Genomic DNA, 23,661 nt, shown 5'->3' with positions numbered 1-23,661 from the left:
GCTGAGCAGGTGAGGAAGGTTTCCTCCTCAACCCCAAATCTGTCCATTAAATACAAGGAACAAATATCCCGCTCAATATCACAGTTACATTTATCCATAAAGCATAGGGCGGCTCTGTTTCAAATGTGTTTTCCAATCTCTTGTGTTTCATAAACATCGGCTCCTCCTTTCCTTCCAGGAAGTCACATTTCTGATGGATTTGGTGATTGAGATGTTTTTGAGGAAATAACAACAAATGGCAAAAGCCCTGTAGTGTAATACTGGAAATCCTACCTCAGAGCTGCAGGGAAGCAGGGCCAGAGAGTGAGGGATCAATTAGCCCATCCAATCCAAACCAAAATGAAGATGTTTTCATTTGAGCTTTCACTACAGGCAAGATAGCCCAATCAGTTACCAAGCTGACCCAAACTGACCCAAGAGGGCAGGCAAAGGAAGCACACAGGACAGCTCTCACGAAGGGCACTGAATAGAGAAAGCCAGCATGTATGGCCACCAGGTGCTATTCCTGCATAGGCATAGAGTACAGCCTTGTGCAAATTTCCACTTACGGTGCCGTAATCGGAGGTGAAGCGCACGTTTCCATCGGCACACAGGCCAACAGTGCATGGCTGCAGCTGGTCCTGCTCCCGCAGCCATACCCTGGCACCCTGCAGAAAAACAGAAAACCTCCCATTAGAAAGAGCTGGAGCCGGCAGGATTTGCACACAGGGTGCCAACAGACAAGGCCAGCCAGAGGAAACATCAATCTTTAGGAAAAATAGAAATGGAATAGTGGGTTAAACTGTCTAAACATTTTCAAACTTAGAACAGCCAGTCATCAAAAGTCATGCTATAATAATAATAATAATAGAAAATGTAAATAAAGCATGTTTACAGTTTCATAACACCCACACATCACTTAGGTCAAAGTGCTTTCAGAAATCAGCCAACAGTAAGCAGACTTTGCAGAGCTGTCTGCTTTTCTCTCTTGCAAGAGTTTCCTTTCCTTGGGTAAGGGACACGATGTGTTTCTCCTTAAGTGGCTCGGCATCTCCCAGCAGCAGGCTTCTGGCAAAACATACCTGTGCCTGGCTGAGGGTGATTCTCAGCCAGGTGTTTCCAGACAGAATCACAGAATGACCCAGGTTGGAAGGGAGCTCAAAGATCATGAATCTCCAAGACCCCAGACCTCAATATACAAGCTGTGTCACAGAGAACGATGTGAAAGTGGACTTATCTGGGATGAGCAAAGGGGTTAAGATGTGAACAGGGATTAGACTTTCCAGTCACACAGAAGTACGGCCAAGACAGCTATCCATGGCCTTCTGCTAAACATCAGCGCCCTGTGGCCACAAGATGCTCTATCAACCTGCAAAAGGTCTTAAATTTTAGATGTTTTCTTGGGCTAGGTAACAAAAAGGTTACGCAGACCAAAATTAGTTTATCTTTTGATAGAGCTTTCACCAGAATCACACCACAACAGTGTGGTGCAAGGATGCAGCCAGTCAGTACCTAAAAAAGGCAATAAATGGGTTTACTTAAAGGTCTGTCACATGCAGAGTGGTGCAGATCTTCACTGATCTTCAGATGCAACGTGACTTGCCCACATCATGCTTCTCCCAAAATAAAAACCAGTTGAATCACAACGGGGAGGAATGGAGCAAGCAGATCTCAGCTCTCCTACAGAAGCATTGGGGTGACCAGCCTGCTGGGTCAGCTTGCCCTGCCCTCCCAGCCACAGCCGTGGCCTGTGTCATGCAGAATTAAGCATAACAACCTGTTCTTTGCTTATTGCAAACCAATCTGTCCTGCGTCTTCCCATCGAAATCACAAATTTTGCTTTGCTAGGTATTCTGAAAAAGCCATTGTGCTCAACTGTTCACTAATATTAAGGACTTTTTCATCGATTCACAAACCTATGTTCTTTCTAATTTGTTTTCTATCCCTAAGGTATCGATTGTAGAAGCCCTTACATTCTTCTTAAACACGTCAGCACCATTAGATTTTACAGGCTTATTATGTTTGAAGAGATTTGATACGGTATTTCTATATTGCATTAGAAGAATGTGGAACAATAGTTCATTGTCCTTTATTTTGGTACCTTTTTTCCTTTCTGTAGACGACATGCCTACTGGCTAACAACCTCCAGCCCCTCCCAGTAAGGGAGCTGGTTTTAATGGCATGAAGAAAACTGACTTAATTCTAACTTTGCTGCAGCATTCTGCAGATCTCCCACTGAACTGGAATGCTTGAGGCAGTGACCTAAGGCACATGGGCAAGGCACGGTTGAGTATCATCCATTTCCCAAACTGTACACAGATTCTGCACCAACACGTTAACAGCAACAAGTGTTAGTGAGACCTTTTGCACCAGAAGTTCTCAGCTATCATCACAGTGTCAAGAGCAAAAAGTCGACATCAGAAAACTGTGAAGTTGTTCCCGGGGTTCCCAGCAGAAGGCAAGATGAAAGAAGGCCTTTTAATGCACCGTACGGCACTACAGTACTGCACCATTTAGCATGTGCTTTTGGAGACCCTTCTCCCGTGTGCTCCCAAGAGCAGGAGGCCATGTGATGGAACTCCCCAGCACTGCAGCATTTCAGCAGCCTAGAACTTGCCACAGTTTACTTCAAGGTTGCATTTGTTTTCACAACAGCAATTACCTCTGCCCAGTAGACTTGCACTCATTTACGCTGTTTCCAGACAGAGCTGAGACGTTCAGAATAGGAACCACAGAGCAAATTATCCAAACTTCTGACCGGCACTGCCCCCATTTCCTGCAATCAGCCCTTTTTTCTAAACATTCCCCTAGGCACCCTGACTAAATACAGAAGCAGATGGTGACACTGGAGAGGCTGCCCTCACACCAACACCAACCATGCTTTGCATTGATCCACTGAAAGGATTAAATTGAGCAGAAAACTTAAGAACTGCTAGGCAGCAAGGCTGAGCTTCAATGGGAGAAGCCCTCAATTTCCTTCTATAATGAGAATAGCTCTTTCCTTCCCAATTCCTTTATAATTTTTTTTTACTTTTTAATAAAAATGAAGCAACAGTAGCCACTGAAAGAACAAAGTACTGATGTGCTAGAGTTCCTGTGCCACAAGCAAGTCACCTGGACATCAGACCTACCTGCAAATACAATGCTACTAGAGGCCCTGGCAGCACACTGCTTTGGGCAACCACCTCCAATCACCACTCTAAGACTCAAGAATCAGCGTGGGTGCTATAAGATTTTCAGCCATACATACTGCAGTGTATATACATACCTCTCTCCTGAGGATGGTGAACCCATAAGCACCCAGGCTTGGAAGCTGCACTGTGCTAAGCCAGCTCTCTTCCTGGCCTCAGTGGGCTTCGTGGTGGTACGCCAGGCAGCAGCAATGGGGCTTAAGGGCCTGTGCAATCCAGAGAAAGCCAGGCTCGAGTTTCAATAAATGCACTTCTAAACAGATTGATCTGGATGATCATGAATAAGTGATAGGATAGATATGGAAAGACTTAGCTAATGGATGAAAGATTAATGGGGAAGGGGAGTTTGTGACACCCTAGATCCATATGGGAGGGAGCAAAGGAACCCTGGGGTGTTTCTGGTGTCAGCTTGAGATGAAGTCACAGGGCCAGCCCCTAGGTTAGGGCTGACCAGAAGGAGCAGGGCTTGGTGGCTCAGGAGACCATGGGCAATGTGAGATGGGAACAGAGAGATGGCAGCAGCCGGCACAGCGCAACTGGGGAGAGCAAGACCCTTTGCCATGGGCATGAGATGCACAGAGGAGGAGGGAGACAGTGTACAACCTTCCCAGCTTCACGGCAGGTGCTCTCCAGTCCCCACCAAGTTCTCACTGACCAGCTAAGTGCTCCTAGCTGAGCAAGGGCTGTTTCCGCCCTTCCCTCTAGTTGGACATTGCTCTGGGTGCCCTCTCCCTTCTGCCAACTAATACACAGTGAGGCAGGCCCCATATATCCTACACCTTTTTCCATCTCACAACATCCTTGACTTCAGTAATTCCCTGCCATGCGGAGCTGTACCTTCTAGTCCCACATTAGATGGGGAAGCACACTTTTTAATCACCCTTATTCAGATGAAGCAAAAAATCCCTCCTCTCGGTCAGAGGTGGAGGAACAGAGAATTCCAATCCACCTTCTCTGTCTCATCCATTACTTTCTGCTCTTTTGCCATGTCTCCCCCTATTTGTCATATCATTAATAAAGAGTTTTTGAATGTTTCGAACTCTTCACATGAGACACGTTCCTGGTTTTTGCTCATCCTGAGTGTGCTTGCCTCAAACACCACTAAGAACACAAGTGGAACATCTCTGCACTGGGATGCATTTTCAGCCCTTCTGAAGTAATAGTGAAAGAAGAAAAAAGGAAAACAGTCCTCAAAAGTTAATAGGCTGGGAAACAGTAAAGCCAGTAGAGTTCGTGCTTCACTATTTTCTCTTTCAAAATCTCTGGGGAAAAAGACATATGCTGGTAGCAGCATCCTATTACTAGCTGGGGATGGCAGCATTGTGAATAACAATGGAGGCACGCACAAGTTTTTAATAAACATTCCTGGAAAGTATCCCCTTTGCATCATACTGAGATGCTGCTGAACTTTCCCATACTGGTGAATGGAAAGGATGTGAAGCATTTTAAAAATCAACAGGTCTGAGCGTTCCCAGAGATCTGTCCTATAAAGTCCCTCACCAGCTGATACTCATTTTTGATAAGCCTGGAAACGCGGAGGAAATTCCAAGAGACCGAAGGGTCAGAGCCTCACTGAGGGCTCTGCAGGGTTATCCCAAGCAACCACGTGCTGCTCAGTGTGACAGCCTGTGGGGAAATAAAGAACTTTTTTGCCTCCATTCATTTGAACTTCAAGGTACTCCAGCTTCAATCGTTGTGCAGCACTGGTCAATGTGTAGAAAGACATCCAGTCAACCAGATTGCTGCATTCTTCAATTAGTGTACAAGCATAAGGGGCAGATGGGGCAATACTAAGTGAAGGAGTTTCTAACAGTTCTCTGCAGTGACAGGGTCAGTACTACTCTGTGTTCTCAGCAAGGACATAAAACCAAAAGCAGTGCTGATAATGCCAACATCTGGTAGAGCAGTGAGTGAACATGAGGATGAGGCTGTGAATTCCAGGCTTGTTTGGACAAAATGGGATTAACATACAGCCAAACTAAAAGGTCAGATTCAGAAGGAATGCAAGGAACACTTCAAAGAGAGGAATTTCTTCTGGAAATCACAGACCCAACAGGACTGCGAATTGCTGAAGCTCCCAGGACATTTGGTTGCAACCAGAGCTGATTCGTGTCTCGGATGGATAAACAGGAGCAAGGAAGTTTCCTGTTTACTTATGCTTTGAGGTGTGAAAAAGAAGGCTTACAGAGCAAATGTAAAAAGCTTGGTCATTTCTGCTATTCAGAAAGATCCCTTGTAATGCAAAAGAACTGGTGAAAATGCTAACTTCGTTAGGTAGATTAGTCAGAATCAGGGCTGCCCTATCTGCCCCAGACACAGGGGTGAGAGCAGCATGGGCCCAGGATGGGGGCAGCCCTCTGCACTCAGCCTGCTGCTCACCTGGGTGGGCAGGGAAGGAGCTCCTGCAGGCTGCTGCTTGGAATGGAACAACTCTCACCCAGCAAAGGAAAGCAGGACCCAAAGGCGGATGTGGCTGCCAGACACTGCAGAAATGTAACAGGATTTATTTTAAAGCAGGGTTGTGTAACCACTTGGAGAAACTGCAAAAAGCGGGGGATCCTCTAGAAAGAAGACTTTCCAGAGAGCATGATTCAGCCAAATCCCAATCACGGACTCAGTACGAAGGTAACAGGACTAACATACAGCCCAGTCCTAGCCCCAGAGCCCTAATTTCCACCTCCTCACCAAAGACCTCAGCCAGGGAGTCTTTCACCTACTTCTGTAGCTCTGGGATGTGATGGGAAAATGCATCTGGGATGGGGGGATTCTGCATGTAGGGTCATCCATACAGCACTGCTTTCCCTGATGGGTTCTCTGTATAGCTCAGCAGGAATACGGTGACCTCCTAGAAAAGTGGATCTCAAGAGCCAGGAATGCTCACAGGTCACTGCCCTTGGGCACTGATACTTCTCTTTGCTGAACCACTCAGAGCAACTGAACAGAGAGGGGTTGCTCTGTGTCACATTCTCATTGACCTTGAGCATTACCTATGTAATGGTCAGCATTTCTCCTTCTCTTTCCAGTCTCTTGAGATCCTCCTTTCTAGAAGATCACCACATTCTCGCTGAGCTAAACAGAGGCTGTTGGGAAAAGTGGTGCAGCCTGCAGTCCTCAGGGGAGGAGGGAGGATGCTGGGAATCCCCCCAACACAGCAGCCCCCTGCTGAAGATGACGCCCTATGCACATCTCCTTTCCAACAAGGCATTTTCTGAAGCCAACAGTAGTTAACACACAGGCACTCAGCTCACTGTTATCTGGAAAGACAGCACATCGCTCATGCTCAGTGTCACCAAAGGCAGCCAAACCATTTTCCTCACTGCATATGAGTCTATGGAAGGACCCTGCAGGATGCCTGTGCCCACTCCCCCCACAGGAACCCCACCTAGTGAGGTGCAGATGGATGTGGGGCCATGCTGCTGTCCCTCCAGCCAAGGCACAGGCAAGGATGGGATGGGAGCGGCGTCCCCTCTAACCCCGGTCATGGCATTCCTGCTCCTCGGGGAATATCGGAGAGCGAGTCACATCCTCTGTGTCACCCACATCCTGCCAGACACGCAGGGAAACCACCACCCGCCAACCGCAGCCCTTGCCTCCGGGGCTGCTCCTCCCTGTCTGGCACAGGATGGGCTGCAGCAAGCAGGACTCAGGCAGTGGGGCATGGGCACGGGCCCCTGCATGGACACAGCCAGGAGAAGCAGGCTGAGCCCATCATCAAGGCGATTATCATAGATAAACTTCAAAGAAAAAGAATTCCCTTGGTCTCTACTGCCAAGGGAGGAAGGAGATAGGGAAGTTGGAAGACCCAGAGCATCCCCATCTAACCCAGACCCCGACCATGTGTCTCAGCTGCTATCTGAACACTGTGAGTACAGGATGGGAGCCTGCTAAAGCAAGGCCAGCAGCATGCTGGCTTTAAGCTGCTCATTGTGAAGGATGACATCCACCCCTTGGGACGATCTTGGCTCCTGCTGCAGCGGCAAGAGGTGGAGCAACTCCCTTCTGCTCAGGCATTGCCCTCCCACCAAGAACCCCCAAGGAGAAGGAGGAAGAGCAGCCGGGATGCAGTGCATGCCGAGCATTCTGGCTGCACGTTCCCCGCTTCCACCACCCCTCCTGCAAAGCAAAGCTCGAGGCTCTCCCACACATGCCCGTCGTGGCTCTCTAGCCCCGGCCACCCGGGACCCCTGCTGTCTTCCATTTCCATCAGTCGCATTCAGGCACCTCAGTGGCTATTCCTGCTGCAAAAGGCCATGACCGAGGGGTGGGCATAAAGACTCTGGTGAAATGGCCCTTTGGGAAACCTGGCCTCCATCTGAATAGATGCAGGCTGCTCGGGCTGCCAGAGCAGCAGGTTAATCAGTTAATGGCTGCAATGAACTGGGCGCTGCTGTGCCGGCCCGGGGGCAGTCCCCACCGCGCAGCCCGGAGCAGCCACTCCTTCCCTCCCAGACCTGGGAAAACATCTGCTCCGATAAGGGCGCTGCTTCCTGGGGGATGGGGCGGCCCCAGTCCATTAGCTGCTCCCCAGGGGCTGCCCCATTCCCCGTGCACCCAGAGGAAGGCGGGAGGTTGCGGGGGGCAGACGCTTGGTTTAACGGCTTGCAAACCAACGGGGGTCGGAGGGGGGAGGGGGGGGTGTCTGACGGCTCCGGACTCAAACACGAGGTTCAGCCGCAGAGCCCAGGATGGTTCCATCACCTCACAGAGCCATGAACCAGGGGACCAGCACGGGCTGCGCGCTGCCGTGACCAAAAGCAGCACCAGGCTGGACTGGAAACATGGTGAGGAGAGAGGTAGGGAGGATTCGGGCAGGCCTGGGGCACACACGGCGCCGGACACGTGCATTAGGACAGAAGGCGCGATGCCCCACGCACAGGAGCGCAGCCCGGCGCTGCCGGGTACCGGCGCGGCCGCAGAGCAGCCGTAAGACGGTGACCGGGCAGCGGCACGGCGAGGCCGAGGATGGAGGCGGACGCTCCCTCCCCTCCCATCACCTCACGCCTTCCCGATCCCTCAGCGGGCTCTGGCCCCGTGCCACGTGCGGCAGCCGAGCCGTGACACGCACACGCAGGCAGCGGCAGGCTCCGGACCCTTCGGTCGCTCCAGGGGATTAAAGCAGCACGCGAGCCTATCTGGGCAGCCATGACTATCATGCGACAAATCCTCTCCCCGCTCCTGCAAGGAGCCCTCGGCACGAACGGCCGGAACCGCGCATCGCGTGAGCTCCGGCTCTCTCCGCGCAGCCGGCCCTTGGCACACCGGGCCCGGGTGGCGCTCGGCGACCAGATCGGAGAGCCAGAGAAAAAGTGAAAGTTGGGCTCCCTTGATACGGTCAGCGCAGCATCCTTCTCCCCGCCGAGCCTGGCCCCGCCATTGCCCTGCCCCTGCCCGCCCGGAGCCCCCACCTGGCGGAGCGAGGCGTCCATCGGCGGCACGGAGCGGCTCTCAGCGCCGCATCGCCGAGCTGGGCTGGCCGCGTCCCGCCGGCACCGCTCGCCGGCACCGCGCCGTGCTGCTGGCTCCGCCCCGCAAGCGGCTGGGAGCGGCCCGGCCACCCCTCCGCCCCCCACCCCCCCTCCGGGCAGCGGGCACGGCGGCGGGGAGCGGAGCGCTGCGGGACTCGACGAAGGGCGTGGGGCCGGAGGGGACAGCGGGTGGGGACACCGCTGCGGGCAGACAGATGTCGTCTGGAACGGGGAACGTGGTGCGGCTGATGGGAATGGCGCCGTGCAGCCTCTGCCATAGGACAGTCCCTCTCAGGCAGATGCTCACCTGCCCCGTTCCAACCACCTCCATCACTCTGGTCCACCTTTGCTATCCGAACGTTCTGGTTTCCCAACATGTCAGTGGCTGTCAGCGCACCTTTCACTTCGATAGCAGATCACTGTAGAGCCCCCTTGGGCATGACCGTAGAATCATAAAATTGAGTTCCGTACCCGTGCTGGATTAGCTTAATCAGCACCTCTTTCCCTGTCTTGGGAAAACATGGCACAAGGCTGTGCCAGCCGCTCAGCTCCGGCCCTTATCTCCCATCTAATACTCCTATCCGCAAGGCCAATTACCCTGCTGGCTGAGGGGATTACATCAACGCAGCGCTGTCCTTGACTGTCCCCTCTGCAGCCGTGAGTTTGTCATCGACTATTCCTCCCCAGCCATCTCCCCTCATCCACACAGCCCCCCTGCAGACCCCTGTCTCTGCTAGGTGCTGCTCACCAGGAGGGCTGGATGCACAGCAGGCCGTGAGTCAGCTTCCTGTTGGCTGGGCAGCTGGCAGGGACACAGCGGCAGGAATTCCTCCTGGACACCAGGCACATCCTGCTTCCCTCTGCCACGGACCTGGCACACAGCTGGCAGCATCACCCCGGTGGCTCCTCAGAGCCGTGTGAGCACCATCCTGCAATGGGCAGTTCCTCCTTCCCATTAACCATCCCTGTCCCCAGCAAGGTGAGGATGGCGATGACCAAAGCCACACAAAAGAGCTGCCAGGAAGCTGTGTGGCAGGAATCAGCCCAGGGTCCCTGGGGACAGGATCATGTTCATGCCAGATGTGTCCCTGCTCCGGAGGAATGTGATTAAGGCTGCCTAGAGAGGCTCTCACAGGGCAACATAGAGCAGTGCAGCACCTGCTCCCCTGGAGAGCACAAGAGTGGTGTCAGGAGCACCTCCCCTGGCTGCACCCCAGGCACGTGAGCTATGCCTCTCCTGCTGCCATGGTAGTGCTGGCCAGACCAAGTCCCTAAGCGGCTGTCTTCCTGCAGATAGGGCCCCTGGTCATATTCCCCCATCCTGCTATTCCCTTGCATGCCCGGCTGAGGTCCCTGGCCCTGCTCCCATCACACTGGTGCGCATTTTTGAGGGGCCAACATGTGGTTTGCACAGCTGGGCTAGGAGAAATGCAGCCCTGGTGGTGAGATCACTGAATGGAGGAGCTGAGCTGCACAGGGCTGTAATTACAGTAGGAACACGCAGGGATCAGGCCAGCCAAGCACATCCAGCTAATTTCCTCTCCCATTATGCCCGCCCTGCTTTTGTTTGACCCAGACCTCGCTATTAACGGCGCGTGTGCCGTGAGCTCACAGATGGCTCCATTACAAACAGTCTCGCGGATCCTGCTAGAGCACGCGTGTGAGCAGGGCTGTGCTCACACACAGCGTTGCTGTGCAGCTCATGCTTCAGAAAGGTTTCAGCCAGCTGCGGGCATTACTCTGGCCAGGCTGTTCCAACAGGCACCCGCAGCTCTGCCTTTGTCTCCAGCTGCAGGAAGGCACAAAAGAAGAGATATCGCCCTGCCAGCGCCCAAGGTCATGGCTGAGGTCTGGGGGGATGGCAGCCAGCTCTGTAAGGCCGGGGCAGGTTTGAGCCTGCTTTTCCCATGGGGAGGGATGTTTGTGTCCGTGTCCAGGTGCCTGCAGCTCAGCCCTATCTCCTCTCCTCAGAGCCTTTCCCTGGGCTGGTGATGCCTTATTTCAGTGCACGGAGGGCAGAAAGGGGCAGAGTGGGGGGCTGGGGCTGCAACAGGAATGTGTGGAGTTCAAGCAAAGTGTGATTCGCTTGTTGTGATTTTTTAATTTACTTTTCTAAAGTTTGAGGGACTGGAAAGCAGACAGCCGGGCTTGGCAAGGACATACAGAGATATGGGGAAAGGGGCAACTTGTCAGTGGCATTGGCCCCCAGGTTTGCCATGGAGCTGATCTTGGCCATTGATGTTCTTAACTTCCCAGCAGCGCAGCCATGCGAGCAGTGCCAGCACTATATCCCAGCAGAGATGTGCCAGCCCCTCCTGGCTGCAGAGAGCAAAAATAGCTAACTAAGAAGATAGCTTGAGCATGCTTGGACACAGGTGGCAGAGACAGAAAACCAAATAGTTTCTATAATCACACAATGGTTTAAAATAATACAGCTGATAATTTGGGGAACAGACTTCCTATTTTTAGGATTTCTTCAGACAAGCAAGGCTGACAGCTTGCTTTTGTATATGCAGCCAAGGTAGGAGAAGTTGCAAGTCAGACTGTAAACATAAGTGAGCAACTTGCAAGAAGCAGGAGGACATCTGCCCATTCCAGAGCATCCCAAAGAGCTGGGCACAGGCATCCAGCTGCTCCACTTGCATGGTGTATTACTGTGGCTCCGGCCCTCAAGATGAGCTCTGATCCCAGCTGCCAGCCCTCCACCCCTACAGAGGCTTTCTACTGTGCTTCGTGAGATCGATGTCTTTGTGGAGCATGTGCAGCAGTGCAGCAGGCCAGCACAGCTTTGACCTGCACGCCCTGTACAAAGTGCTGCTGCTGGTGCTGCTGCACAGCCCCTCGGGGTGGCTGGACAGCTGGGAGGACCTGGAGTGGCTCTCCAAGCACCTGCCCAATGTGTGTGGCTATGTGGGCTGGCTGGGTTCCTACCTGCAGCATCTGCAGGCCATGAAGGAGAGGTTTGACACAAAGGTAGTGTTCCTGCTCTGTGATCATCTCTATGTGCATGAGGAGCTGCTCCCTCTGGCCTCCATCCCACACCTGGCCTCACTCCTCTTTGCCCGCCGCCGCAACTGGGCACTGCTGCTGCAGGGAGGGATGCTCTGCGAGCGGGTGTTCAGCCCCCACAGTCTGCATGATCTGAGTGGCTTTGCCAATGCAGGGCCTGTGGCGAAGGTCTTGTGGCTGATTCCTGACATCTTCTACCAGGGCCTGGCCATGGCTGAGCTTGCCCAGCAATGGGTCCATCTGCACCGGAGCAGGTACAGCCTCTGCCCACCTCCAGGCTCCGTGCAGCCAAGCAGTAAGGTCCCCCAGCCCCTAGACTCTCTCATCCCAGTGCAACTTTGGGGAGCAGGGAGCAGTGCTGGGGCATTGCGGGCCTGACTGTGGGAGAGCCGGGAGGAGCTGCTGGTCCTGCTGCCCCGTGCTGAGCAAGCAGCCACCCTGCACACACAGATCCACAGCATCATCCGGTGCATCTGCGTCATGTGCCTGCAGCTGCAGTGCCAGGGGATGGAGCCCGGGGATGCGGGATGTGGGGAGCATGCACCTCCAGCTGCCCCAATGGAGGAGCTGCAGAAGCACCTGGAGCTGGAAGTCAGGCACCACTGCAGCATCCTGGAGGCTGACTGGCTGCTGGAGCTGGAGGTCAGGCCCATCCTTATCCACAGGATCAATGTGGTAAGTGGTGCAGTCTGGCTCTGTGTGAATGCTCCTGTCCAGACTGTCAACTGTGCTGCACATGCAGGAGCTGAGCACTCCTTCTGCCTCCTTTTGCAGGTTCAGCAGCGCTGCCAGCACCTGGAGAAGATGCTGTTGGGCCAGGAGTTGGTTGTCCCACAGAGGGAGCAGCCCCGGAGCAGGATGACCACCACCCCTGCTCAGCCCTCTGCCACCTACCCCATGCCAGCAAGCAAACCCAGCCCCAGGAGCAGCCAACAACACTAATCGCATGAAGCAGGGTGATATCCTGTGCCCCACAGCAGCACCAGCACCTACCCCCAGCTGGAGCCAGCTCACAGGGACCTGGAAGAGTGCTGGGGCAGGGCTGCAGGCTGTCTGCCCAGATTGGCTCACATCTGGGAAGAAAGTGTGGAGGGAAAGTGTATTTAATGATGTTTCCTCTGTACTTAGATTCTTGGCGCGTTTCTGCAGGCTGGGTAAAGAGATGAGTTTGCGTGCTGTTGAATGTGCATGCACAGGCTTGTGTGTGTATGGCTGCATGCAGGTGCAAGTGCTTGTTCCTGGTTAAATATGGGGCTCCCAACTGCTAGCCCAGCAGGCAGCGTGGGGTCCCCAGCACAGCCAGCTCAGCCTCCTGCAGCCACTAATGATGGTGGCGAAGCCCATATCTGATGATGGGACAGTCCTCGCTCCCACCGGGTTTGTTCCCTCACCAGCTGCTGCTACTGTGGGCAAGCAGCAGTTTTGGCTCAGGGAATTTTAATCAATTTAACATACCCCCAGTTAACAAACTTTTAGTTACTGATTCAGGTGGTAAATGAGGAAAAGACTTCCCTGCTTCTTGCTCTCCAGCCCCACTACTCCTTCACTGAGTACGCACCCATCCCACCAGCTCTGCCCACTGTATCTCCCCCATTCATCCGGGAGGCAGGGAGCCAGACATGGTTCCTGTGAAGTTTATTGGTGCAGCTGTTTCCACTACAGTCAGAGGAGTCACAATGCACAGCGACAACAGCCTCCTACACTACACAGGGAGGACAGGACGCACACGGCCACAGACACACAGACACCCTGCATGGGCGCGGCGGTGGGGCTGGAGCCTGCTGCTGGAGGGGCTTTGCTCTCTGTGGGTGTTTGTGCAGCCTCCCGGGGAGGTGTGGGACCCACCTTCTCCCACAGGAGCCGGGCTGATAAATGGGAACCAGGGCAGCGGCTTGTCCCAAATCTGATGGCTGATCAATGTTGGAACACGCATCCCATCTTCCTCCACAAGGCCACTCTGGCTCCTATCATCAGGGCATTACATCAGAGCTGCCCATGTGCCAGAGCTGCTAGCTGAGGCTGCCTGCTCTGAATGGAGGCTGCTGGTTCAGGAGATCCTAGGACACATCCCTGCCAGGCCCGAGGAGGCCAGGGCTAAGTGCTGGACACGCTGAATACTGCTTCTTCCCAGCTGGAATGGACATGAATGGTCACTCCAGCATGGGAGTTGAAATGGGGCCAGGAGGTTCTGTGACTTCAATGCTGGGCTGTGAGGAGCCAGAACCAGTGATCACCGCACAGGGAAAGAGAGAGGACCCACAGGACTATTTCATGCTCCAGCACTACATCTCTTGTATAGCTCTTAAATGTGGTTTGTGCTCAAGGACAGGGAGATGGGGATCAGGACCTCTTGTAACCTTTGTTGTTTGTTGGGCATGCACCTAAGGCTTCAAGGTACCTGTTCATCTCCTCCGAGTGCTGTTTTCCTTTTGGGAAGAGTGTTGGGAAAATTATGAGGAAACAAATACCTCCTGAATGCTGGGCAAGGGTGGAAACCAGTCCTGTGAGAGAGTGGCCTCCAAATGAAAGCCTGAAGGACAGGACCTGCAGAGCACCCCTCATCTGCAAGATGCCAGGATACAGCAGTGCCTGTCCCAGTGGTGCAGGGGAAGCTGTGACAAGCAGGGAAGAGCACTGGTCTCTCCTTGCCCCTGTGCTGGAGTACACCCTAAGGGATTGGTTGGCAATGTCTCCCAGGGTGCAGGGGACAGCAATTTGGCTGCAAGAACAGAGAGAGCAGAAGCAAGGCATCTGTTAGCTGAGCATAGAGGCTGGTGTCCTCACCCAGCCTGTGCGGAGTCCACTGTCCATGCACAGACAGCATCAGGCCTGTTCCTGTGACTGCCCAATAGTGTATCGTGGCGCGACACCCAAGCCACAATGGGAAATGGAGTGGGACACAGTGGTACCAGCTGGCATGGCTCCCCTTCACCACCCAGAGACTAAACACAGGCTGCCTCCAGCAGGGACAGGGCAGACCCCTGATCCACGGGCACTCTAGACCCACACAGCTTTGGGATGTGAGAGGCACCTCTCAGCCCCTCAGGCCTGAGAGGAGAGAGATGAGCAGCCTCTGCTGAGTGAGTGATGGGGCAGCAGGAGCAGGGGCTGCCTCCTGCAGAGCTATGGAACAGCCATTCATTGGTCCAGGCAAGATTGCTTGACTTGTGGCAAGTCTCCCACTAGTCCTCGAGGGGACAAGCAGGTGTGAGCAGCCTGTCCCAAGTGCAGGGAGGACAGGCTGCAGTTCACACAGGCATGTGCAGCTCATTGTACTCATCCCGGCCATCCTCATCAAAGTTCGGCTCTGCATCCTCCGAATCCAACTGGGGAGAGACAGAGAGCAGGTTTTGAAGGCCACAGCAGCCCAACGTGCCAACAGTGTGCAGTGAGCTACGCAGTGTAGCTGCACCAGCTCCAGGAGCACCAGCTAAGCTCTTGTTCCCTCCCTCCCAACAGGCCCCTTTTCTGCCCCTCATGCCCACTGATGCTTCCCTGACCCAAAACATTCTTATTCTGACAGCGTATGAGCCCTGGGGCATTGGTTCAGCACAGCAGCTCCTCCCCTGCCAGCAGCACCCAGGGACACCGTGCTTCTGGCTGCAGCTCCAGAGTGCTCTCCAACAGGAGCTCAGGAGGCAACACCTGAGGAGCTGCCAGCACCCTGAAACTGATTAAATGCTCCTCTGCCAAATAGCTGGTGTGCTGCCCTTGCTGCTGCCTCCAGAAACAGGGTGTCTCCTTGATGAAATAGCCACAAGTGAGGGGAAGGATGGAAAAGCAAGCTTTTTCTCATGTCTCTGTGTAGCAGGATTCTCTGTTTCCTTCTGGCTGCCCACCCATCCCACATTATATTTTCAGGGCTACAAACTCAGAGGAAGCCACCACCCATCCCAGACCACCAGATACAGAAGGGAAAGGCAAAGCTTTGGTGATCACCGATCTCCAAACCTTTTGGTCTGCCCAATCTCCTCAACCTCACAACAGTATTTTGAGCTAGACTGTAAGGACAGCTGTCTGCTTACGGCTTTGAGCTCCCTGTCGTGGAAGAAGCGGGGCAGTACAAAGCGTCGCAATGGCACTGTCATGATCAGAACGAAGGGAAAGGCTAGAGATGCCACCGTAGATTTCACCACCCAGAGCAGCACAATGCAGGCCAGTTGAATGCAAGTGAAGAGATTCATTCTCCACGTCTTTACCTAGGAAAGTAAATCCACTCTAAGAACACATCCTCCCACAAGGATCACCAAGGGGTCATCAAAGCTAGTATCACCAAGAAGGCACCATCCTCCCTTGCCTCCACTCTCCTGCAGCTTGCTTCACTCACCTTAACAACATAGATGTGGTCGGGGTGGTGCTTGGATGGCATGAAGATCAGGAGCAGTCGCTCGTAGAGCTGGATGCCCGTGAGAGATGTAACCCCCATGTAGAGGAAGATGCCAAAGAGCACAGCCAGCGGGATCTGCCGTAGCATGTTCCCCATCACAATAGACAGGCCTGCAGAGACAGAACTTAGAGCACAGCTCATCCTATGCCAGCCTCTCTGCCCCCAGCCCCCCAAGAGTTCAAGAGGGGTCTGGCTGGAGAAGGGCCAATGTTGGGGGAGCTGCTGTGAGGGTAGGTGGGGGCAGTCCCTGCAAGTAGGGTAGGGTCACAGGCATGATGAGGTCTGACTGGGCAGCCCTGACCTTCCCACTTCATCCAAGCAAAGGCTCACCGACAAGGGCAGCAATAAGCACTCCTGTCACACGCTGCTCCTTCACCTCCTCGATCTTGGGCTTCTCTCCTGGTGCAATGGCCTTGCTCATGACTGTCAGGGCATTGACATGGGTGACGGAGCGCACTGTTGCTGCTGTCAGCCATGGCAGTCCAAAGAGTGCACAGAGCCCCCCCATAGTGCCAATGAGCAGCAGGTCCAGGTGGAAGCCAGAGCCTTTCAACAGCTTCCTCTCCTTCTTGCTCACAATCAGCCTGAGAAAAAAGAGCCTGTGTCAGTCAGGCACAACTGGATCACAGGAAGCGTCAGTGCCCAGGGACAGCAATGCAGCTGGGGAAACATTCACTCCCTGAACAGGGCATACATGGGGACAACAAGGAGATGGACAGCCATAGGAATGGCAGAAGCCAACCTCAAGTTAGAGGTTTCCTCCTGTGCTTGGTTGAGGCAGATCTCCATCACACTGTATCCCAGGGGGAGCTGAGAGATGATGGGAGAACCCAAGAAGGTACAGCCTAAAATAGGCAGGACCCTGCACCGGCTATCCCACTGGGATGCTGGGTGCATTTCCATGCCAGTGCACCAGTGGCCATCCCAGCCTTGCCTGCCCGAAGGTTAGTGATGGTGGGTGTTAGCAGGGGAAGTACTCACGTAGTGATCTGTGTCTCCATGAAGATAAGAATGAAGACCAGGAGAGCAGGGATGGCAGAGGCAAACATCATCCACAATGGAAAGGTCCCATTGCTGCCCATGGGGTGAATGAACCAGCCACGCTTGTGAGGAGATGTGACCGACAAGCCAGATGGGACATTCAGCTTCTGATGGTGTAGCCGCAAAACCAAGCAGTTATTCATCAATGCATACATGCCCACTAGCTTTGATCCTCCTGGCCACCCTGGTCTGAACACCTCTAGTGATGGGACACCACCCTGACTTGAGTTTTTCATGGGTTATCCATTTCAGTGTAAAAAATCCCATGTCCCCTATTTCTAACAACAGCCTGTCTCATTTCCTCTTTTAGCTTCTGGAATTCACTTGGGTTTTGTCCAAGAGACCAGCATCTATCTTCTCTCAGGAACCTCACCCGCATGTCGGGGCTTGCAGATCATGTTTAAAATGCTCCTTGACCTCTGCTTGGATAAACCAAGCATCTTGGACTGGTAACTCTTCTCTGAGATGGTTTTCCAAACACTAAGACTTTTCTGAGACATTTTTCAGTATTAATTTCGCAGTGTGGGCCATGGAACTGGCCACATTCTCTGGAAATGACCTCACTCTTAGCATGTTCAGAGGGCATATCAAGTTTGCGCTCCCATCAGAGACCACACAGACTCCTAACTATCCATGGGCCCAACCATGCATTCACCAGCATTTAAACTCTTGGCTCTGCAGTGCTCTACAGCAGCTCTTGCTATCTGTCTGCATGAACACTGCAGTGAGAGTTTATGATTTGCATTTATGTTAATCAGCATAAGTATGAATAATATTTCTGGAATGCTTGTACTTGAGCTAAGCTGTGTAACTAAGTACTGTTTTCTCAGGAAGCTTTGTACATATGCTGAGTTAATACTGAAATGATAATGCTTTTGATATTAACTGTAGAAGCATAGAGGAGTACGAAAAGGATGTAACAAAGCGTATGATTTTACTATTGTCTGATAAAGCCAGATTTTACATTGAGATTTAAATTACTAAGAATACACTTGCAATCCATTAAGCCTTGGGCTGCCTTTATAAAAAGCTTGCATGCCAAACAGGAACTGCCTTTCACCCTCTCCGTAATGTTAGTTGAAATAAATACCAAAGCAAAAAGATTTAACAGTGCATCTATTAAAAAAGGGGGGTGGGAGGTAAGGAAATCTGTGAGATGGGTATGTTTCATAACATTTAAATTTGTGCAAAAGCTGGGAAAGAGATCACTGTGTTTGAGATGAAATGATGAAAATATTTAGTAGCCTACAGACAAGGAGAGCATATACATGTAAGTACTAAAAATATGACTGAATACACCACTGAAACTATTCTATGGCATCATTTTAAGCGTGAATAAACTGGTTATGTCTTGTTAATCAAATATGAGGTTTTAGAGTTACTAAGAGGGAATTAACTGCACTGGTTCTCTCCGGTTCTCTAAAATCTCCTCTACTAACAGCAGGAACATCAGAGGGGTACTGAAGCACTTATAGCTCTGGTTTCTATCTCAGATAGACCCTCAGAGCCTCCTTTCAGTGTGGGATAAGGTTGAGGGAAGCATTTTTTTTTGTTTTGCACTGTTATGACTAATGAGGCAGGAAATGTAAATCCCCAGTTGCACAAGAGCAGGCCATGGTATGGCATGGATCACTGCCTGTGCTGGAGAAGGGGCTCTGAGGCAGCGCTGGCACCCACCTGCGTGTACGTGTCTGTGATGGTGTAATCCACCAGCACCATGACTAGGATGGAGATGGGGATCCCGAAGTCTCCGATGATCCGCCGAGCCTATGGAACAAACACCCTTGCTGGCAAAGAGCACATGCTGGCTCCTCAGACCCACCATACCAAGGGCCAGATGGGGTAAGCACTGCTGTGAACCTGAGCACTGTCATTGAGCAGGACAAGAAGTGCAGTGCTGGTCCATGGGGCTGAGCATCCCGCTGCCCCATAAGGCACAGTTCGCCAGCCACTTCTCTGTGATCAGCCAGTTGTTCCAATTGGCCTACTTTGTTGGTGCTCAAGGTATAACACAGATGCCTTGCATGTACAGAAACGTCAAAAGGGAACAAGCTGTAAGCTTGTCCCCTTTTATTCTAGTTAAACAGACATGTATCCAGCCAAAGGAATTTTCCCAGGGCCCAGGGGACCTTTCAGAAAGGCTCACTGGAGCAGGACAAGGAAGATACTATGATTAACAGCCAGCTCTCACCCACAGCCTACGGCCAAGTTACCATTCTGTCTGCATGGCTTTTAATCAATCATTTGTGTTTCTTTGGGTGATGGTACCACCATCACATGGAGCAAAGCAGCACTCCAGGGTGCAGTTATGATCACATAAGGCTGTGTATGGGAACTGCTGAGTCACGGCCTGAATGTCTGATTAATCACCTGAGGCAAGCAATGAGTCAGCCCTGGGAGCACAGGTGAAAGCATTCACCTGTGCTGCAGGAAGGGGTGGAGCCTGGCTCCACCTCTCCTAGACCCATTTAAGAGCTGACTACCAGCAGGGAAGGTTCTTTCTCTCTTTGGAAGATCCACTCCACTGGAGTTTCCTGAGCGAGCTCATGATACAGGTAAGCCTCCTATTTATTCTCTTTGTCTTGCCATGCCTAACTCTCTTGCTTATTTCATTATTATAACATCTTAATATTATTTGATTATATAATATTCCTTTATATAATTTTCATTGATTATACACTTGGGGAGCCAGGCAGGCAAGCCGAATATACTAAAACTTACACTATGTCCTTTTTACACTATGTCTTTTCTTTGGAATTTCTGTAAATGGCTCAAGGGGGAGAATGCTACCCCCCTAGATAAAATGATTCCAGGGCAGATCCCAGGATTTGTGGGATCCCCTTATTATGAACTGGCAGTTATCATTGAAAAATGGGGTCCCCTATGTGTTGTGGGAAACATCTCCCCATATTGCCTAGCAGATTACTTTCAGGGACTAGGCGAAGATATATTAGTCACAAAAGAAAGGCAATTAGCTGCTTCTACAGTGGCATGGCCTCTATTAAATGCTTTAAATAATGCTGAAATGAGGAATAATACGTTAGTGAATGAAAATGAACTTTTGAAAGATCATATTGAAAAATTAGTACAGGAACTTGGCATATTAACAGGAAAAAAAACAATTTTACATCTTCCAATAGGTCAAGTTTGTAACATTTCAATAAACAATGACCAGGCTCCTGAATCAACAGACTGTGTTGATCAGGAAAATAAACAATCTAAATCAGATCTTGAATCTCCAATTTTGACAGATGCACTAGAAGTCTGTCCTGTTATAACTCAAAAAACAAAAAAGGTACAGCACAGACCGGTAGGGGTGCTGCCTGATCAGTGGCCCCCCGCTCAGACCCACTTGCATGGCAACAGAACTAATGGACTTAGTACAGTGATTTAGGCAGAAACCTAGAGAAAGTGTGCCAGCTTGGTTATTAAGATCGTGGGATTCTGGGGCAGAAAGTGTTCTGGTTATTGGCTGCCTATTCAGCATTACAGGCAGTAGAGCCAATAACCCAGATGGCTGAAGTTATAGTTAAGACCACTCTGCTGATTCAGGGGTGGGTGAAAGATCTGACCCACCTTCCTAAGACAGGGGTGGCCCAAGCACAAACAGTGGCACAAAGGGTCGCCTACCTCAGCCAAAGGAGCAGTCTGTCTTCATCACCCTTAAAAGAAGAGCTTCAGAAGATCCTAGGGCCAGTGACCTATCATTGTGATGCACCAAAAGAAACACTGGTCGCTCCACCAGGGAAGAGTCCCGTTCAGGAGGGAGAATATCCTATCCCTGAAGATGCCTGGTACACAGATGGGTCCAGCAAGGGCAACCCGAGCAAGTGGAGAGCAATAGCATACCATCCCTCCACTGAGACAGTCTGGTTTGACGAGGGGGATGGTCAGAGCAGGCAATGGGCAGAACTGTGAGCTGTGTGGATGGTTATAACCAAGGAACCCGGTGGTGGTATTCTGAATATCTGTACAGATAGTTGGGCTGTGTACCAGGGGCTCACTCTTTGGATTGCACAGTGGGCCACCCAGAAATGGACTATCCATGCCCAACCAATCTGGGGCAAAGACATGTGGTTAGACATATGGAATACAGTCAAACACAGGACTATGTGTGTCTACCATGTTTGTGGTCATCAGCCCCTACAGTCACTGGGAAATGATGAAGCTGACACGCTGGCCCGAGTTCGATGGATTGAGAATTCACCATCTGAGAACATTGCCTGTTGGTTACATCAGAAGCTACGGCATGTGGGACAAAACACAATGTGGGCAGCTGCTAAAGCATGGGGGCTGCCCATACAACTACTTGACATCATCCAGGCATGCCAGGATTGTGACGCTTGCTCTAAGATGAGACAGAGATCATTGCCCCAAACAACAGCCCATCTTGCTAGAGGACACAATCCTCTCCAGTGATGGCAGGTCGATTACATTGGCACCCTTCCTCGGTCTGAGGGGGCGAGGTATGCTCTGACCTGCATCGACACTGCAAGTGGGCTACTGCAGGCCTATCCAGTACCGAAAGCAAACCAGACATATACCATCAAGGCACTGACTAAACTGATGTCTGCCTATGGGACACCTCAAGTCATCAAGAGCGACCAAGGGACTCATTTTACTGGTGCAACAATACAGCGCTGGGCAGAAGAGAACAACATCGATGGCGATTCCACCTGCCATATAATCCAACAGGGGCAGGCCTCATTGAATGTTATAATGGTATTCTTAAGGCTGCCCTGAAGACAGACTCCCAGTCCCTGCAGGGGTGGATGAAAAGACTGTATGAAACCTTGTGGGACCTGAATGAAAGACCTCGAGCAGCAGACCCAGTGCCCTGAGAATGCTGCAGACAACATGGGCCACCCCGCTTAGGATCCAAATTATGGGCACTGATTATCAGGTAAGACTCCAGATTGGTAATGAAAATAATATTCTGCTCCCTACCCCTGAGAATTTAGAACCAGGCACCCATAGAATAAAATGGCCTTGGAAGGTGCAGGTAGGACCCAAGTGGTGTGGCCTACTTGCACCTTGGGGGAGATTGTTGGAGGTGGGAGGCTCAGTAGTTCCTCCAGTAATAGGTACATGGCCTACTGATATTGTGGTCAACACTCTGATCTTCATTGCTAAAGGGACCCCCATCATGTCTCTATGGCAGATCAGGACACCTCCTTTGGTGCCTGACATAGTTATGCAGCCACAGATAACTGGCCAGAAGGTGTGGTACAGGTGGCTGGGACATGCCCCAGTACAAGTGGAAGTGCTGATCCAGGATAGAAATACAGCCTGTATCTTGCCCTGGAGAGCAGACCTTCCCCTCCTGGTACCCTTGAAACATCTGTATTACTCCCCGTGAGTCTTTGAGCCTTCAGGATCACAGGAAGGAATGAAATGCCATCAAAGTGTTCCAGTGTTACAGTCAGATCACGTGCGACACCCGGTGATGGCCTATATGGGACTGATGGAACATAAGACGGACCTGCACCTGATGACTGCGTGCCTCTAGTAACTTCATCGAGCACTGGCCCATACAAGAATATCAATGTTCACCAATCATCACTTGAATTGTACCAGTATGCGTCGCAATGGAAATTGTATAAACGTTGTGATATAGTGGGTCTCTGTATTAGGAAAAGCTTACCCATTAGTCAACCTGATCATTGGTTCACACTATGAAGGGCTGGAGTGTATGGGAACTGCTGAATCACGGCCTGAACCTCTGATTAATCACCTGAGGCGAGCAATGAGTCAGTCCTGGGAGCACAGGTGAAAGCATTTCACCTGTGCTGCAGGAAGGGGTGGAGCCTGGCTCCACCTCTCCTAGACCCATTTAAGAGCTGACTACCAGTGGGGAAGGATCTCTCTCTCTCTCTCTCTCTCTCTCTCTCTCTCTCTCTCTCTCTCTCTCTCTCTCTCTCTCTCTCTCTCTCTCTCTCTCTCTCTCTCTCTCTCTCTCTCTCTCTCTCTCTCTCTCTCTCTCTCTCTCTCTCTCTCTCTCTCTCTCTCTCTCTCTCTCTCTCTCTCTCTCTCTCTCTCTCTCTCTCTCTCTCTCTCTCTCTCTCTCTCTCTCTCTCTCTCTCTCTCTCTCTCTCTCTCTCTCTCTCTCTCTCTCTCTCTCTCTCTCTCTCTCTCTCTCTCTCTCTCTCTCTCTCTCTCTCTCTCTCTCTCTCTCTCTCTCTCTCTCTCTCTCTCTCTCTCTCTCTCTCTCTCTCTCTCTCTCTCTCTCTCTCTCTCTCTCTCTCTCTCTCTCTCTCTCTCTCTCTCTCTCTCTCTCTCTCTCTCTTCGGAAGATCCATTCCACTGGAGTTTCCTGAGCGAGCCCACGACACGGGTAAGCCTCCTATTTATTCTCTTTGTCTCGCTGTGCCTAACTCTTGCTTATTTCATTATTATAACATCTTAATATTATTTGATTATATAATATTCCTTTATATAGTTTTCATTGATTATACAGGCTGGATAAGACATAAAGGGGACACAGTGCTCTAGTCAAGTTCATTCAGACTTTCAACAAGGAACAAAGGGCTGCAGCAAGAAGCATTATTTGTTTGGCACATCCCTCCATCCTCATCATCTGGTCCCACGA

The 23,661-nt window shown here is 51.6% G+C and overlaps 2 protein-coding genes and 1 pseudogene across 3 annotated transcripts in view; 1 reads left to right on the top strand and 2 right to left on the bottom strand.

Moving 5' to 3' along the window:
* The window catches only part of LOC116232930 (unconventional myosin-X-like), a 67,069-nt gene extending 58,369 nt beyond the window's left edge, over positions 1-8,700 (bottom strand). For both annotated transcript variants that reach the window (XR_016468208.1, XM_031599570.2), the window contains exons 1-2: positions 8,576-8,700; positions 549-647 (exon numbers count right to left, since the gene is read on the bottom strand). Coding sequence is in view for 1 of the 2 variants with exons in the window: in XM_031599570.2 (XP_031455430.2) it covers positions 549-647; positions 8,576-8,596 (120 nt within the window). In the remaining variant the exon portion in view is untranslated. The remainder of the gene's footprint in view (positions 1-548; positions 648-8,575) is intronic.
* A 310-nt stretch (positions 8,701-9,010) lies between these two features.
* Positions 9,011-12,586, top strand: LOC149917235 (uncharacterized; annotated as a pseudogene).
* Positions 12,587-13,262: 676 nt separating this feature from the next.
* The window catches only part of SLC4A3 (solute carrier family 4 member 3), a 34,290-nt gene continuing 23,891 nt past the window's right edge, over positions 13,263-23,661 (bottom strand). Inside the window, exons 18-23 of the mRNA XM_031599573.2 lie at positions 18,750-18,839; positions 17,013-17,179; positions 16,362-16,615; positions 15,972-16,141; positions 15,670-15,843; positions 13,263-14,970 (exon numbers count right to left, since the gene is read on the bottom strand). Of these exons, the coding sequence (XP_031455433.2) occupies positions 14,893-14,970; positions 15,670-15,843; positions 15,972-16,141; positions 16,362-16,615; positions 17,013-17,179; positions 18,750-18,839 (933 nt within the window). The 3' untranslated portion in view covers positions 13,263-14,892. The remainder of the gene's footprint in view (positions 14,971-15,669; positions 15,844-15,971; positions 16,142-16,361; positions 16,616-17,012; positions 17,180-18,749; positions 18,840-23,661) is intronic.

This window comes from Phasianus colchicus, chromosome 7 (genome assembly GCF_987193195.1).
Source record: "Phasianus colchicus chromosome 7, bPhaCol1.hap1.1, whole genome shotgun sequence".
NCBI classification, from domain to species: Eukaryota; Metazoa; Chordata; class Aves; order Galliformes; family Phasianidae; genus Phasianus; species Phasianus colchicus.
This window is presented reverse-complemented; position numbering and strand designations above follow the sequence as displayed.